The following is a 17500-nucleotide window of genomic DNA, read 5'->3' as shown; positions in this document are numbered from 1 at the left end:
CTCTTAAGACTATAAAGTGGCAATTAAGAAGAAATAGATCCTAATAACCATCGCATTTTGATATCTGAGCCCATCAAGTGCCCCAAATGCAAAAAAAGTGATTAGAAACGAAGCGATCCACGCAGTATAGAGAAGCTAAGGAAAAATGGACAGTTTGGTGTTTTGATATAAAAATATATTTGGTTTATTATTTACAGTATGAATGTAGCTCTATCTTGCCATATATACTGAGGTGAAGAGAATGAGTCCCAGGGGGTGTTGGGGGCAGAACCCCCCATCAACCCTCCCTTCCAGCAGTGCCCAAAGAAAGTGCTTAGTTATGGCAACTTAAATTGCTGGGTTAGGTTGGTGCATAGACTTTTAAAGATGGTGAGCATGTCTGAAGAGTTTCATTAGCCAATTTTTAGTATTTTAATAAAAGTATTGTGCATTTTTGTTCCCTATTCTTCTTATTGAAACCTGTTTTACCGCATAATTTCCCTGACATACTTCATGCCCTCCCCTGTTATTGGGCCTAACAAATCAAGATTGTCGATGGAAATGGTACTCAGATCTCCACAACGAATCATTTGCACAAGAAATAACGTCAAGAAGTAAGCCACTACCTTGTTATCCATATTGGCCGGTTTTTGGCTAGCATGATACCTTAGTTTTGGACTTGGTCCATGGCGGATGTATCACTTTTGATAATAAATACTTTATTGGAAATGATGCCTGACACAAAAGGTGAAGAATCAGAACTTGCCATCTGATAAAATGTAACTTGGCTAATCTTTATGGTATGGATGTACTAAATTAGCACAAATTGAAGATGATGATCTTATAGAGATCAAAAAGTTGTTATTGGCACAAGAAATAATCTACAGACATGAACGGTAATGCCTCAAACGGAGGTAAGAGATTGCAGTGCTTTGTAGTTTTGGCTCAATCTTGCCATGCATACCGAGGTGAAAACAAAGTTTTCTGACAGAATATTAGGGGGCAGAACCATCAACCCTCCCCTTGATCACGCCCAGTCACGGCAACTTAGATTGATGAATAAATTTTATGACAGAGTTGAGGACTTAGTGGTTGATGAGTGCATTAGTACTATAATAAGGGTAGTAGAGAAAATGTAAAACTCAAAAACTTGGCTTTGTTTGTGAAAGGAAATGGGTGCTTGATTCGTTTGGCACACGACATGAGATTTTAAAAATACACAGTTTTCATCTGGAAGTCAGTGTTAGGCTTCATTTCCAAATTTACCATAGGATGACAGTGATTAAAGGAGATTTGGAAAATAGTTTCACTTTAACAAAGCCATACAGTACAAGGTATATTTTGCTGGTAATTTTTTAGTTTCACACAGCCAACCAATCTTGCAATTCTTATTCCTTCTTTCAATTGTCAATGCTGTAAAATGTGTGAAGATCTTGTTATTTTTCTTTGTAAGTGGTTTAAATGAAGTGTTTACCAAAGTATTGCCTGTTTTACAACTTTCTTATTATCAACTTGTGAAGGTAATACCATAGATGAAAAGAGTCTTATTTTCAGTAATTCTGTCCATCACAGGGAAATGTTACCGTGTACTACATGGCTGTAGGAAACTTAAATGATATCATTTTGCCTGTTGTGGACAGAATGGCAAAATTTGAGACAATTTCCTATCTATGACACTTCCTTTCCAAGTTGTTAATAAGAATGTTGTGCAACATGTAATTAATACTTTGCTATATGTATATATAATGACTGCACTAAGATAAGGGATATCTAATAACAGATATAAAGAAAGAAAAAAAAACTACCCTCACTGATACATCAAATAATGTCAGCAATGAAGAAAGTAAGTTACTATTTAATGCCACAGTGATGGGATGGGGATTTGGAGGTGGAGTCCAAATAGGTTTTGTATTGACTACAGTAAGCAGTGCAAAGGAATTCATCAAAAATAGTGACTTCAACCCAGCCAACAAACCTGTGGGCAGTCTTTCAGATCCAAGGTTTTCTAGGGGTTGATAATTTAGAAATGATTTGTAGCAGGCAATTACAGTAGTGACAGAAAGGGAATAAATTAAAAACCTGAGCCAAGAATCATATTTAGATAAGGAAAGTGGTAGAAAAAAGATGCCACATAGCAGTGTGCAGAAACAAATGATTGAACTTTATATTATGTTTTGAAATGTTTGAAAAATTTTCCTAACTCAGGGTCGTTACCCTCAGACCCCATATTGATTGTCACATTTCTCTAACTAGGGACTGTCCTTCGACTTCCTTGCTGCATATCCTACCTGACTGCTTCTTCTGTTACAATATTCAGTGCCAATACATTTAAAGATGTAATTGGATGTACCTTTCTGTGAAGGGTAAAGATATGCTGTGGGTGGGGAGGTGATTTCTGTCAGGTATGTGGAGCTGGAACAAGGTTAGGCCTGTTGTACTTTAGGGAATTCAGTATTATCCCTGAAACACTAAATAGCACTGTTAAAGTTTGCTTCCAAAAGACACAGTGAGTACTCTTGGAATTGAGTAAGGGTTAGTGATGCATCATATCCATTCCTGCATTGCTGGCTCATTGATTTTCTCCATTTGTAGTGGCATTGTTTAGATAGTGAAACTTTTAGGTATTAACACCTAAGGTGAAGATAACATTCTTTTTCTTTTTTAGTGATATCAAAACATATGGATTTAGGTGCCTTATGTTACCTGTAAATTCTCAATGCATGCCAACAGTCCCATGTTAACCCACCCTTGATGGTCCATTTGGAAAGCGATAATCTTCATTTCCGGGCGGTATTAAAATCGGTGTGCGGGCTAGTCAGGAAACCTGCCCATGCACTGCCTGCCTCAGGCGACATAGTTGGAGCGCAAGCTCCGGTCTAATGTTGCACTGGTGGGACAATTGTCCATGGTCCTTATTTTGGTCGTCACATATGTGTGACACCCGTCGCAAGTGGGTTAATGGCCACTTGCCAAATTTTTAACCCTTTGGTAATGGGTTAAAAGCTAAATTGTAGCATGATATATTGTTGCTTTTATTTTCATGGTTATTTCAGAACATCTACATTGATTAAGAAATATATATTTTGTTTTCTGCTCACATCTACTGAAGATAAGCTGTGATTTACACTGGATATCCAACAATATTGATTTTGCCCAAGTACTATTATGAAACAAAATTTTAAGGAAATTGTGGAAATTGTAAAAAGAGGAGAGTGAATACTACTATTGCCAAAGTATTTGTACCTAAGAATGTACAGATAAATATTTTTTACTAAATTCTGCAAATATTGTGTTTTGCTTTAAGTTGTGAGTGCTAACAAATGTTCACTGATAAGGTTTACCAATGGTGATTTACCTCCATTGTATTATTGGAATAACACAACTGATATCATTTCTGTCCCTTTACAGATGATGATAACAGAATGGACTATAACTATGGGAGAAGGGCATCTCCTCGCTTTTTTGAGCAAAGAGAAGCCTTTGACTCCCAGCCATCCATAGACAGAGGAGGATATTATGACTATGACCACCAGCAGTCAGACAGAAGGCTCTTGTATTATGACAATGATCAACACTGGTAATGTTTGTCACTTCCTTACTTTGGAAAATTTATCTGACAAATTTTTGAGATTTGTTTTCATGCTTACAATAGGATTATAGGCTGTTATGGACACCCATTATGCAAACTGTTATATAGACTCTAGATTTTTAATAATTTCCTCTTTATTATTGTTGCTTCCACTTATTTTTCATATCATCCATTTTCTTCTTTTTGATAGTCGAAAACATCTCTGTTTGAATCTTTCAGGAATAGCAGGCAGTGTGATCCTGGCTACAGGGATGGCATGGGAAGCTCTGGCCACTATGACAGCCATGATAGCCCATACAACCATGAAAGAACACCCCCACCCAATCCCAGAGGCAGTTGGGGGAGAGGGAGAAGGGGCAAGCATGGAGGGAGGGGGGGGAAAGGAAAGGGTGTAATCAAAGCTGATCCTCCCATGATACTTAGTGGCATCCCCCACCTACAGCACTCCTTTGTCAAAACAGAAAATGGGGGGAAGAATGGCAGTGCTAGTAGCAGCCAAGTGAATGAGAGTGGTGAGGGTCCAGAGATGAATGCAAGTGCAGCACCTTTTGGGGAAGTTCAGAATGCATCTGGCCCAATTCAGGAGGGCTCTGGAAACAGCAGCTGTAGAGAGAATGGAAAGTCAGACCAGGAGGCCAGTAGAAGGGAGAAGCTGCCAATGGGAGAAGAGACCACACCACAGGGTAATAATAAATTTGAAGGTGAACTGCAGCTTGAGACCGTTGACAGTGAAGAAGAGTATGACAATGTGACCCCTTCATCTAATGCCCCTCAGGCAGCTACAGCAGCACAGCCAGCAAATTTCTCAGCATCTAAAGACATGAATGCAGAATCTCAGACTGTTTTGGAAAGATCGCAAGAAGTTACTGAACCTGACCCAGCAAAACTGGAACTTGAAACAGAAAGATATTATGATGAACTGTTAGGTAAGAATGAAGGAGAGAAGGAAGAAGGGACAGAAATTCTATCTGCTTCTCAAGTAGCTAAAATCACAGTTGCGTATAAAACGGATGAGGAACAGAAGAAGGATGAGGAGAACCAGAAAAAGGAGGAAGAAAAGAAAGCAGAGGAGAGACAAGCACAAATTGAGACGGCTTGGTCAATCCTTCACCAGTACTGGCAGTTTGTGAGCGAGAATCCTTACGACTTCAATGGTTGGACATACCTCCTCAACCACGTGGAAAGCATGGTAAGAGTTAGCAAGAGAGGTGTGTTTTGTTGAGGAATGCATTTATATTGACGAGTTTGTGATATGCATGCATAGATTTTTGTGTGCTCCCTCTCCTTTCATACATAAAAATGGTGAATGGACTAATCAGATTTCAACCCATAGACAATGAAGTCACTCATGTGTGACACTTGCAAATGAGGTTGACGTAAGGTGCTGATGTGTACACATAAGTGCAACGTAGGGTAAATGCATAATTAGCTGCAAGAGCATTAGATTATCAGTATGCTTTTTCCTTGTCTGCAAATGAGGTTGATGTAAGTTGCTGATGTGTACATATAAGTGCAACATAGGGTAAATGCATAATTAGCTGCAGGAGCATTAGATTATCAGTATGCTTTTTCCTTGTCTGCAGTTTTGGCTAGTAAGACTTGCTATTCAAGAAATGTGTTGAAAATGAAGGTTAATTAGTCTATACACACATGCACTCACTCACTCACTCACTCTCTTTCATTTATGTTTGCACTCACTCACTCTCTCACTCTCTTTCATTTATGTATGCACTGACTGTCTGACTGACTGACTGACTGACTGACTGACTGACTGACTGACTCACATGCACTCATGCAATCATACACGCATTCACACACTCACTTACGCATCCACGCACTCGTGCATGTACACACTCATGCACGTACGCACTCATGCACATACACACTCATGCATCTACACAATTGTGCACTCATGCATGCACTCTCGCACTCGCTCGCTTGCTCACGCACGGACTCATACATGTACGCACACACTCATGTAGTCAATCACTCACTCATGTGCGCACACACTCATGCACTCAATCACATACTCGTGCACGCACACACGCACACAATGTATATGTTTATGCATATCCATATGTAAATGTACATAAACACAAGACTCAGAGGATCTCTCTTATTTTTCAACATAGTTTTTTTTTTTTTTTCTTTCTTTCTTTTTTTCTTTTTGTCTTCCAGAACAACTTGGAAGCAGCCCGTTCTGCTTTTGAGGGATTCCTGCCCCTCTACCCTTACTGCTTTGCCTATTGGAAGAAGATCAGTGACATGGAGATGAGGCACAAAAATACAGAAAGGTTTGAGATTTTTTTTTTTCTCTTTGATTTTGAATTTTGTGTGTTTATTTTTTTGTTTTTTCTTGTTTTATGTATATGATCTTTTCCCGCTTGACATTTTATTGTTGTTGGTGTGCTTTAGGGTCCTTTTTTCCATTTTAATTTTCCTTGTTTCCTTTTTCTATATTCTCCCCATTACCTATTCTTTGCCTTTCTTGTTTTTTTATGTGTTTCTGTATATTTTTTTCTTCATTTTCTTCTTGAATTTCTTCCTTTAATCCCCTTTACTCTCCCTTATCATCTTTTCATTTAAATTCTTTTTTTCTCTCTCTGCTTTTCTTCCACATTGCGTTTTAAAATTTTTCTCCTCATTCTCCATTTGTTTCCTTCTCTGATAATTTGCTTTATGATTTTCATGTTTTTACAGGTTAATATGAAAATGAAAATTCCAGGATTAACAGTTAAATTGTTTTAAAAATCTTACTTTGAATTTCACAATTATAAAAAAAAATACTGCTATTTGTCTTCTCCTCCCTAATTACTTTGCTTTTCTCTTCTCTTCTCTTCTCTTCTCTTCTCTTCTCTTCACTTCACTTCACTTCACTTCACTTCACTTCACTTTACTTTACTTTACTTTACTTTACTTTACTTTACTTTACTTTACTTTACTTTACTTTACTTTACTTTACTTTACTTTACTTTACTTTACTTTACTTTACTTTACTTTACTTTACTTTACTTTACTTTACTTTACTTTACTTTACTTTACTTTACTTTACTTTACTTTACTTTACTTTACTTCACTTCACTTCACTTCACTTCACTTCACTTCACTTCACTTCACTTCTCTTCTCTTCTCTTCTCTTCTCTTCTCTTCTCTTCTCTTCTCTTCTCTTCCCTGCTCTTCACTTCACTTCTCTTCTCTTCCCTTCCCTTCTCTTCCCTTCTCTTCTCTACTTCACTTCTCTTCTCTTCACTTCTCTTCTCTTCCCCTCCCTTCTCTTCCCTTCCCTTCCCTTCCCTTCCCTTCCCTTCCTTTCTCTTCCCTTCTCTTCTCTTCTCTTCTCTTCACTTTTCTTCTCTTGTCTTCTCTTCTGTATTTTCTACATTTGTCTTTTATTTTCTTCTTTATTTTTTAAAACTTATTTACCTATATGTATTTTATTTTTCTTTTGTGTTTTAATTTTCACCCACAGATCTCTTGGTATTCTTCTCATTGGAAGTGAATGTGTGCCGTTTTGCACAGACTTGTGGGTTCCACTTGTGGAGAATTTCATCTCCTATGGCAAAGGGAAGTCGCTGGAGCCTCAGTGTATCCGAGTGTAAGTATGACTCAAGGAGTGAATATCAGTATTCTTTTTGTAAAGTGTATTTGTAGGTTTTGTCACCATGACTGTTAGGTGATGCAATGTGATGCTGTTCCTTTCATGACATTAGATAAGAATCGATTGTAGAAGCTGAAATGGGTACAGACATGTAAAGACTTTTTTATTTTTAACATGTATATGTTATTTCAACCACCTGTTTATATTGGACTTTGTTATGAATTGATAAAAATACATAAGTTATTATTTTTATCAAGCATTTTGATTTGCCTCTCAGTCTTTTCCAAACTTCCATTTGTTTCTCCATATGTCATGAACTTTGTATAATGATATTAACACTGTTTGCAGGTTGTACGAGTATGGTCTAGACTCGGCAGGGAGAGGATGGCACAGTTCTCCTCTTTGGGAAACTTGTATAAACTATGAACAACATGACACAGGAGACCTTGTTCAAGTCATGGGATTGTACAAGAGACTTCTGTCTACACCAACGAAGCTGTACAATAAACACTGGGACCAGTAAGTGATTAGCCAAAAATGGGGGTTATTTATGCTTAGAAAGCTGTCTAATTTATAGGTTGAACTCTCATCTTTTTACTGTAAAAGAGATATGAAGTACATGTTTCAATGATAATTATCAAATATACATAGCCTAATATTACTCTATAAGGGTAAAGTATTAACTACCCCCTTCAGTTTCCTCGCCATAATAAGGGACCACCATCCTCGTAACCTTCTCTCTGTGGAAGAGTACCAAAAGCTACGGAAAGAGACATGTGAGGAACTCAAGATCAAGTACACACCATGCTCCATGGTGCCTCCAAAGTCTGTTCACAAGGTACAATATTTCTTTTTCAGTGAGGGGAGTAATCGTCAAGTGTCTGACTGTGGATTGAAAATTCAATAACTTTGTATATTGATTTCCAAAAACTTCAGTATGCTTGCTTGCTTTTTTTGAGAGAAAGAGCTATTTTTATGTTGTAAACCATATTTTTTTTTGGATGTTCCCTGCTTTATTAAGTGAAAATCTCTTAATCAAAATGATATGCTAATTTTATTTATGTTAGAAAGTCTCCCAAAATACATTTCACTTGTAATATTAGAGAAAATGAAAGGGAAATTAACAGATTTAACCCTTTGATGCCAGGTACAGATGCCTCCACATATACCTGGTACACCGGCATTTAAGGGACAATAGAACTGGCAACTCTGATTGTTTACATTCTCAGGCTGCAGCTTGAAATATTTCAAGTAAACCTCATAATGAGCATTAGTTCACCATGTATGGAATTTTATTCATGAATGTTATTGCAGTGGATATATATAGATTTAATGCAGTGATAACTAAATACACACCATTGGTTACAAATAACATGTACTGGAAGATTATGGGGTATGTGGGTAACTGGGAATTAGGGAGGTAGGCTGTATCTTGAGGTTTCCTAACCAATAAATTACCAAATCCGGGTTTTGTTATGGTTTTTATTTTTGATTGAAAATATTTCAAGCCAAATTGGCAATTTTATGTCTAGAAAATTAGATTTTTAACAAATTAAAAGGTGCAAAAAAATAAAATACTCAGGATCCTATATCTGCCTGCCATGACTGGTGATGCAGGTTGTATTATAAAATAGAGAAGAAGAAAAAGACAAGTAACAATATGTTATATAATGTTGTTATTCTTGCACTGAGTTATAGTATATCTAGAGAGGTTATGTGGAATCTGTGCAAGGAAAACAGCCTATTACCATCTGGATTGAGCAATCCGGATAACAAAAATAGTCATTGGAAAATGTCAAAAAAAAATATAAAGACTAAGGTACATAGCTAAGTGGAGGCATAGAGTTGTCACTGTACATGGGTGTTCATTTGCACCTGGCCTACAAGCTGCACACCTGAATATGTTTAAGTTGTAGGATGAGAATGGAAACAATCACAGAGTTGACGTGTCTACTATCTATAGAAAACAGTTCAGACAATTGTACATGCAATGGTCTTTGTGATTTTTCTTTCTTTATTTTGTTTTCTTATAGATTGCTTCACAAGCTTTTAGTTGTTCATTCTGACAATGCAAAATTAATATTTTCTCACAATAAGATAGAGTTGGCTGGTTTTGATTTTATTTACATCAGAAATATATATATTTTTTATGAATGTATAATTGAAACTGGTCAGATACACCTCTTGTACACTGAAGATAGTAATGCTCATTCATTATTTATATATATATATATTTTTTTTACAAGCTTTTAATCACCAAGGATTCAGTTCCAGGCTTACCTGAGTTCACCTGTTTATGCTGTTCCTTGAAATTAGTTTAGATTTTGAATACTATCATTACTGTTACTTTTTGTTATTTATTTTGCAGGTCTACCTAATCCTCATTCTTCTTCTTCTTTTTCTTTTACTTCTACTTCTTCTTCTTCTTCTTCTTCTTCTTCTTCTTCTTCTCCTTATCCTTCATGTTGTTGTTGTTATTATTATTATTATTATTTTTATTGTTATCATTATTATTGTTATCATTATTATTGTTATCATTATTATTGTTATCATTATTATTGTTATCATTATTATTGTTATTATTATTATTGTTATTATTATTATTGTTATTATGATGATGATGATGATGATGATGATGATAATGATAATGATGATGATGATGATGATGATGATGATGATGATGATGATGATGATGATGAGTAGTAGTAGTAGTAGTATTAATGATGATGATGATGATGATGATGGTAATTATAATGATAATGATGATAATGATAAAAATAAGGATAAAGATGATGATAATGATGATTATTATTATGATTATTATTATGATGATGATGATGATGATTGTTATTGTTATTGTTGTTATTATTATTATTGTTATTGTTATTATTATTATTATTATTATTATTATTAATATTATTAATATTAGTATTATTATTGCTATTGATATTGATGATATTGCTGATAATGATGGTGATGATGATGATTCTCCTTCTCCTTCTCCTTCTACTTCTTCTTCTCCTTCTTCTTCTCCTTCTTCTCCTTCTCCTTTTCCTGCTTCTTCTTCTCCTTTTCCTTCTCCTTTTTCTCATTCTTCATCTTCTCCTCCTTCTCCTTCTTCTCCTCCTTCTCCTTCTTCTTTTCCTTCTTCTCCTTTTCCTTCTTCTTCTTCTCCTTCTCCTTCTCCTTCTTCTCTTTCTCCTTCTTCTCCTTCTCCTTCTCCTTTTCCTTCTTCTTCTCCTTTTCCTTCTTCGTCTTCTCCTTCTCCTTCTCCTTTGTCTCCTTCTCCTTCTCCTTTGTCTCCTTCTCCTTCTCCTTCTTCTCCTTTTCCTTCTTCTCCTTCTCCTTCTCCTTCTTCTCCTCCTTCTCCTCCTCCTCCTCCTCCTCCTCCTCCTTCTCTTCCTTCTTCTCCTTCTTCTCTTTCTTCTCTTTATCCTTCTCCTTCTTCTCCTTCTCCTTCTTCTCCTTCTCCTTTTCCTTCTTCTTCTTCTCCTGCTCCTTCTTCTCCTTCTCCTTCTCCTTCATCTCCTTCGTCTCCTTCTCCTTCTCCTTCGTCTCCGTCTCCTTCTCCTCCTTCTCCTTCTCCACCTTCTTGATGATGATGATGATGATGATGATGATGATGATGATGATGACGACGACATACAGCACCTTTGTTTACATTATTATTATTGTTATTATTATTATTATTATTATTATTATTATTATTATTATTATTTATCTTAATATTAATATTATTATTGCTATTGATATTGATGATATTTATGATAATGATGATGATGATAATGATAATGATGATGATGATGATGATTCTCCTTCTCCTTCTTCTTCTCCTTCTTCTCCTTTTCCTTCTCCTTTTTCTCATTCTCATTCTTCTTCTCCTTCTTCTCCTTCTTCTCCTTCTCCTCCTTCTCCTTGATGATGATGATGATGATGATGATGATGATGTAGTACAGCACCTTTGTGTACATTTATATAGTCCATGAAATGGAGTCCTTTAGATGGAATAGGTCTTTCAGTTGGATATATTATTGATAATGTCACTTATCCACTTTTCTCTCCTTATCCCCTAATTTTTTATGATGGGAATAAAAGCATGGAATTAAAGAACTTTATCATCAGCTGCTAACTATGTCTTCCTTCAACAGACTCCTCAGCCCGAAGACAAGCTCACATCTCGCATGAAGGAGAAACTAGTGGCTTCTTACATTAAGGCTCATGAACACAATGAGGAGGAGGTTGACAAGAGATGGAAGTTTGAGGAAAGGGTCAGTATTTTGGTGAGGTGACCCTTTTGCTTTAAATGAAAAGGGGTATTCTCTGGGTATTCTACTTCTGTTTTTGATGTTTTGATTACAAGTATACTGTTTTACAAAAGGAAAGTAGTTCTGTTTGATATCTACTTTTTAAAAGGGCTGATTTGTCAGGAGAAAATGGTATTCATTTTTTTTTCCTTTGAGCTCTCTATGTTAATTTCTACTTGAAATCATTACCGACTTCTCAGTATGAGTTGGAATTTTAAGTAAAAAGGATAATATAATTGTATGATTTCTAAAAGAGAGCATATACCTAAGATACAGGTTTTAACTTTGTAAATGCCAGATATAAATGGGATGAAGTATGATATAGTAAGCCTTATTAATGTGCATTTTATGGGAAAAAATTTGAATTGAGCTCCTCACATTGCTCCTCTCAGAGCCAAAAAAAATGAGCAGCATATTCAGTAATGTAAAACAAAGAATGGTTTTGATGAAGTGGTAATAGTACTGTTCCACAATTTATGGCTAGCTTGCCCCCTGCCACTCCTATTAATTGCACATGAGAAGGTAGGCCAAAAAAATCTGACACTGCTGTTGTTAGGTAAGTATTTAGCATTCTCTTTTTGACATTTTGTGTTGCTTACAATTTCTTCTCATCTTCCAGATAAAAAGACCTTATTTTCATGTGAAACCTCTAGATAAGAAACAACTCAAGAACTGGAATGAATATTTAGACTTTGAAATTGGGGTAGGAGACCCTGTTCGAATAATTCCACTCTTTGAACGTGCTCTTGTAGCCTGTGCCCTATATGAAGACATGTGGTGCCGCTATGCTTCGTACATGGAGAAGCATGTGCAAGACATCATGGATGCAGTACACAGTGAACAAAGCGAAAAGAAAGAGAAAGAAGTGAGTGATGCAAGTGGTGATAAGAAGGAAGCAGAAAAGGCAGAGGCTGAGGAAGGAGGTGGTGAAAGTAGTGAGAACTCTGCCATAGCTTCTGAGTGCATAGCTAAGAGAAAAAATTGTGATGATAAGTCTGATGAGAATAGTCAGGTAAATGATGAGAGTGTAGTTGATGTTAAAGATGTTAAAGATAGAGATGATTCAGGTAACCGGGGCTCTGTTGCCAATGCACAGAATGAAAGTACAAGGGACGACTCCTCAGTTGGGAATAGTGACCAGTGTAACTGTGATAAAGACGCCAAAGTGTGTGAGGTCCATGTGCTCTCAAACTGTATCTCAGAAATGGACTCTGCCAGCCAGAATGACCAGACAGGCAATGAACAGAGGAAAAAAATAGTAGAAACAGAGCCCCAGACTTACAAACAGCTCAAAGACAAACTCAGTGTTAATATAAGTATGGCTGAAAGAGTGTTGAGATGTCCCCCGCTCACCCCCGCGTGGATAAAGGTTGGGGTGAGCTGGGAGGACGTGAGGCACACATACCGTCGTGGTGCGTGGATACATTGCCCCAGTAAACCCCGCCTTCTCATGCAATGGGCAGAATTTGAGGAAACACAAGGTAAAGAAAGTGACCCTGGACCTCTCTCCAGACCAGGGTCATCTGCGGTAGGAAGTTTGTATGTACATATCTTTTATCCTCTCTCTCCCTTTATTTTCTTTTTTGTACCTCAATGGAGGTCTCATAATGCTGAAATGATTTTGATGAATACCAGTCTCTCTGACTGTGATGTTACAATTGTCTTTTCAGTTAAAATATTTGGTTAAGTAGTAGTATTTTTGGCTAGCTAATTTTTTTTTCTATTGTAATTAAAGGCTGTGTATGAAGACAGTCTGAATATTTTTTTGATAATATGTATTTTTTTTCATTTATTAATGAAGATTAATTTCACGTCCCAAGTACATGCACATAATGTATATCTTATATCTATCTATCTTTAAAGATATGTAAGAAGGGCAAGAAAAGGAAAAGGAAAAATGATTATTATTCTTTAGTAGGATATATATATAGACTTAGTATATTTGAGGATATAATTGTTATATATATTTGACATTGAGTGGAAATGGGAAAAGTCATAATATAATACAAAGAGTATTATATTCTTACATTTTGATTAAGTTTAAACAATTTCTGGGACATTATCTGACTATATAATTTCAATAATCAATTTTTAAGTTTAGTTCCAATGAATGACCTTTGTGGAATAGAATTTGATTATGAACCATTTCAGGTAATTTGGATACAGCACGAGAGCTGCTTAGTACAGTTGTTGCCAAGCATCCCACTCTACTGAAAGCTCGGTAAGTGTAAGAAGATAAAGGCGTAATTATGTCGTAGACTGTGTCAAATATATAATTGAGGATGATGACTAGGCTTGTGAGTATTTGGTTGTTATTATGTAGCTTTTCTTGGATGTGTTCCACAATCTGTCAGATGCTGTTGGTGTTTATGATGGTCGATTTGTAGTTTGTTTTTTAATGCTGTTTTTTGCACTGGTTAATAATAAAGTTCCAGCTTTGGAAAAAAAATTAAATAGTGACAAAATTGTAATGCATTCCTATCTTTTGTGTGTGTGTGTGTGTTTGTGTGTGTGTGTGTGTGTGTAATTTGAGTATGTTATGTGCACTTTTTTTCTGTAATAAATAGAGAGCTAGCACAGATTAATTTTCTTTGATTTTGCAGAATGCAGCTGATAGAACTTGAACGCAGAGCTCAAAGTTACCAGCGCGTTGAAGAGTTGTATGCTGAAGCGTCTCAGGTTGTCACTGAGCCTCGCCTTAGGTCTTGGCTCGCCATTAGATATGCACGGTTCCTGTTCAAGGTGAGTAGGCTAGATGCAGAGGAAAATGTGATGATATTTGTTGCTCTTTTTATTTGACTAATTTTACTTCCTCTTTATTGCTGTACTATAGTCAGGGTTTTCAGATTTTGTGCATATGCATGTAGCCTGTCCTAGGAAAAGTTTTGATAATTCTTGGTAGATGCAAAGTCTAGGGGAAAAATAATTGCAATTGTGCTATCATGTTTAGATAAATTTTAAAATATTTCATTTCATGGCTGATATACTAATGGAATACTTTTCATGGCTTTGTTTTGTATAAACCAATATAGTGGTATAAGATCAGTCTGTCAGATTTAGAAATAAGGCAAGATATAATAAGAAATAAGGCAGAAAGGATCAGTCCTACCTGTTACCTTTTCAGATCCTCTTGGAGGCGGACCGAGCACTGGTGGTGCTTCGTAAGGCCCTGAAGAAGGATCGAGGCAATGTACACGTTTACCACCACGTATTTGATATTTGTTACCAGCGCCAGCCTTTGGACTGCCAAGGTGTGCTAGCATCGGTGATGTTGGCCCTGGCATCAAAGGAGCTATCAGTCCACTCCAAGTACTGGTTTGCTTTCAAGAGGGTGGAGTTCCTGAGAGAGCACGGAGACATTAAGGAGTAAGTGATCTGAAGTTTTGTCAAGATGATAGGAGTGTTTTTTAACAGCTTCTTCTTTTGTATTTAAAAGTAAATATAATTATTTATGCAGCTTGTTAGATGAGTTTTGGGGAGTATCAAGCTGTCAGATTCTTCTTTATATTAAGCTTATATACTAATCCTTCAGTGAAGCATAATAATTGAACATAAGTCATGCCACTGCCTTATGCTTAATCCCACTCAAGTTTTTTTTATACACATTATTCTTTAGACTGAAAATGGCACAAATGGAGATGGAGGAACTAAAAGCCTTGGTAGATGAAGAGCTTGCCAAGAAAGCAAAGGAGGAAGAGGAGAAGAAAGAAAGGGACACAATAAAAAGTGAGGGAAAGGATACCACTTCTGGAGAAAATGCATCTGATGGTGCAGGTAATGAATCAGTTTTCTTGTCATTTAGAAGAATATGACTTGGCCTTTTTAGATTCTTGTAGTTATTACATGGGAAATATGACTGCAGAGAATTTGAAGTTCTGAACTTGAAGCCTGTTTTCGAAGAGCCTTTTTTCCTATTGTAATTTTAATGGAGATCAGAATCTGTAACACTATCACTGCACATTGTAAGAAGTAACACGCAAAAAGTCTGCTTTCCAGATCTCAAATAGATGATTGTCAGAAACTAATTTTTGTTCAAATTTTAATCTTTCTTCAGATGGTAAGACCAGTGCAAATGTAAATGAAGAGGCAGCTACAATAGGGAGTGAAGTAACAACAGCAGAAGCCAATCCCCAAGCTTTGCAAGTGCCTGAAGCGCAGCCTAACCAGCAGTTCCCAGTTCCGTACTTTGCTGCTGATGGTATGGGTTCTCTTTCAAAATTTGGTGTGGTATTGTTGTTTTAATAATTGGTGGTGTTTCCCCTGTCATAACCATCATTACTACAAATATTATTAGGATCATCTGAATAATAATAATTTTATCAACTTTGTTTTATTCATTGACTTCCTCAGTACTGTCAGTCATCTTCCACAGTTTTGACAGTCTCCCTTTCCTCTTTCTTCAGGTGCCATCACCTACACCCCAATGGAGGGATATGGCTACGGTTACTCAGACCCCAATCAAGCTCTGCCAACAGCCCAGGAAGTAGTTCAGGGTGGAGGAGCATCAGTAGAACAGCTGGACAATGCCGCTGCTGACTGTCACAAAGTTCCTCCATCCTGGGAATTGAATGTCCAGATAGGGGGATATGGGTAAGGATCTTGATACTTTCTTTTATTGTGAGCTTATTCGTTGGTTTAAGGGACTTTTTATAATTGATGTAATTGGATTTTTGAGAAAGAAGTTAGTTTGATTAGTTTTATGGATGTTTAATGAGAATTGGTTTTATGAATTTTTATTGATAGTTACAGAGCCATAAAGTTTATGGAACTCTTCACATTACAGATATGGCAAGTCAGACGAGAATCGTTGGCATCAGGATGCAGCTTACCACCAGTATGACGAGCTTGTCTCCAATGGTTACCCAGACCACCTCAAGGACAGTAAGGTAAGGCAATAGGTCTTGAGATGATTAGTCAGTTATGCAGTATTTTTTGGCCTGAAAGAAAATTCAGTGAGAATATGAGACAAAACTCTATTTAACATTAAACTTTGTGGTGTTTGTGTTGAACAAAAAAGGTACATCTCTACTGAAGAACAATCCCATGAATATGGGGTTGGAATGTAGTGTCACCTTTCCTTTTTGTTGTCTTTCCATGTGTTGGGAATTTGTATTTGTGCAACTAATCTACAGGTAGATATGAACTTCCAACTTGCCCAAAAGTCAGTGAAAATATACATTCTCCTTTTCCCCTTCCTTTAGACGGAAGAGTTCAAGATGCCATTCCAGGTTAGCATAGACCACCTGCACCGGCGTCCAGGCTTGCCACCTCTGGGGAGGATGCCGGACCTGAGTCAGCCACCACCATCTGCCCCGGGGAGCATGCCTCCCTCCGGCCTTCCCCCACCAACAGATATGCCCCATTCTAACCTTCCACCACCTGTCATGCCTGGGGTCCTGCCACCCAAGTTCACACGGTTAGCACCCAAAGAGTTTGTTTCTACTTTTATGATATAGATATATATGATAGAAAAAGCCCTTTTTCTTGAGTTTAGTCTTTCCCTTGATGTTTTTATTTCCTATCTTTTCTATTTTTGCTTCATCCTTTTTATTTTATTTTTTTTTAACTCACAATCTCTAACTTCTTTAGGCCTCCTCCACTTCCTGGCCTGGGAGGCTCTGGCATGATGTTGCCAGGCTACAGAGCTCCTGGTGGGCCTCTGGACAACCTCCCACCAGGTGAGAGGCCGCCACACCCAGCAGATAGACCTTACTTTGAGGGTCCTCAGCCCTATGGGAAGCGGAGACACCCAGGAGATTACAGGTGTGTATCAGCTAATCTGTTAAGCATAAACTATTCTGTTGTTGAGATTTTTGCATATTGAGTGAGTTGTCATAGGCTAAAAAGAAAGCTATTTATTTTAGTTTTCTAGGCTAGATGGAATTTTTTGGGGGGGGATTCTTGGTCAAATGAAAAAGTATTCTTTATAGGATTTGTGGCAAGATAGAAGGGTATTTTTTAGTGTTCTAGGCTAGATAGAAAATTAAAATGATATATGTATATATATATTTATATGTATATATATATATA

At 36.9% G+C, this 17500-nt stretch overlaps 1 protein-coding gene across 1 annotated transcript in view; it reads left to right on the top strand.

Annotated features, from left to right (window-relative positions):
- LOC113826730 (uncharacterized) overlaps positions 1-17233 on the top strand; it is a gene marked incomplete at its 3' end in the record, with an annotated part of 18825 nt that extends 1592 nt beyond the window's left edge. The window contains 17 exon segments of the mRNA XM_070113750.1: positions 3388-3556; positions 3788-4757; positions 5747-5862; positions 7038-7163; positions 7515-7685; positions 7863-8004; positions 11315-11434; positions 12090-12951; positions 13622-13691; positions 14074-14212; positions 14595-14836; positions 15087-15244; positions 15525-15668; positions 15874-16060; positions 16254-16356; positions 16672-16886; positions 17060-17233. Of these exon segments, the coding sequence (XP_069969851.1) occupies positions 3388-3556; positions 3788-4757; positions 5747-5862; positions 7038-7163; positions 7515-7685; positions 7863-8004; positions 11315-11434; positions 12090-12951; positions 13622-13691; positions 14074-14212; positions 14595-14836; positions 15087-15244; positions 15525-15668; positions 15874-16060; positions 16254-16356; positions 16672-16886; positions 17060-17233 (4108 nt within the window).
- Between the last annotated feature and the right edge of the window lie 267 nt (positions 17234-17500).

This window comes from Penaeus vannamei, chromosome 34 (genome assembly GCF_042767895.1).
Source record: "Penaeus vannamei isolate JL-2024 chromosome 34, ASM4276789v1, whole genome shotgun sequence".
Classification (NCBI taxonomy): Eukaryota; Metazoa; Arthropoda; class Malacostraca; order Decapoda; family Penaeidae; genus Penaeus; species Penaeus vannamei.
Note: the sequence above shows the minus strand (reverse complement) of the source record. Positions and strands in the feature narration are given on the sequence as shown.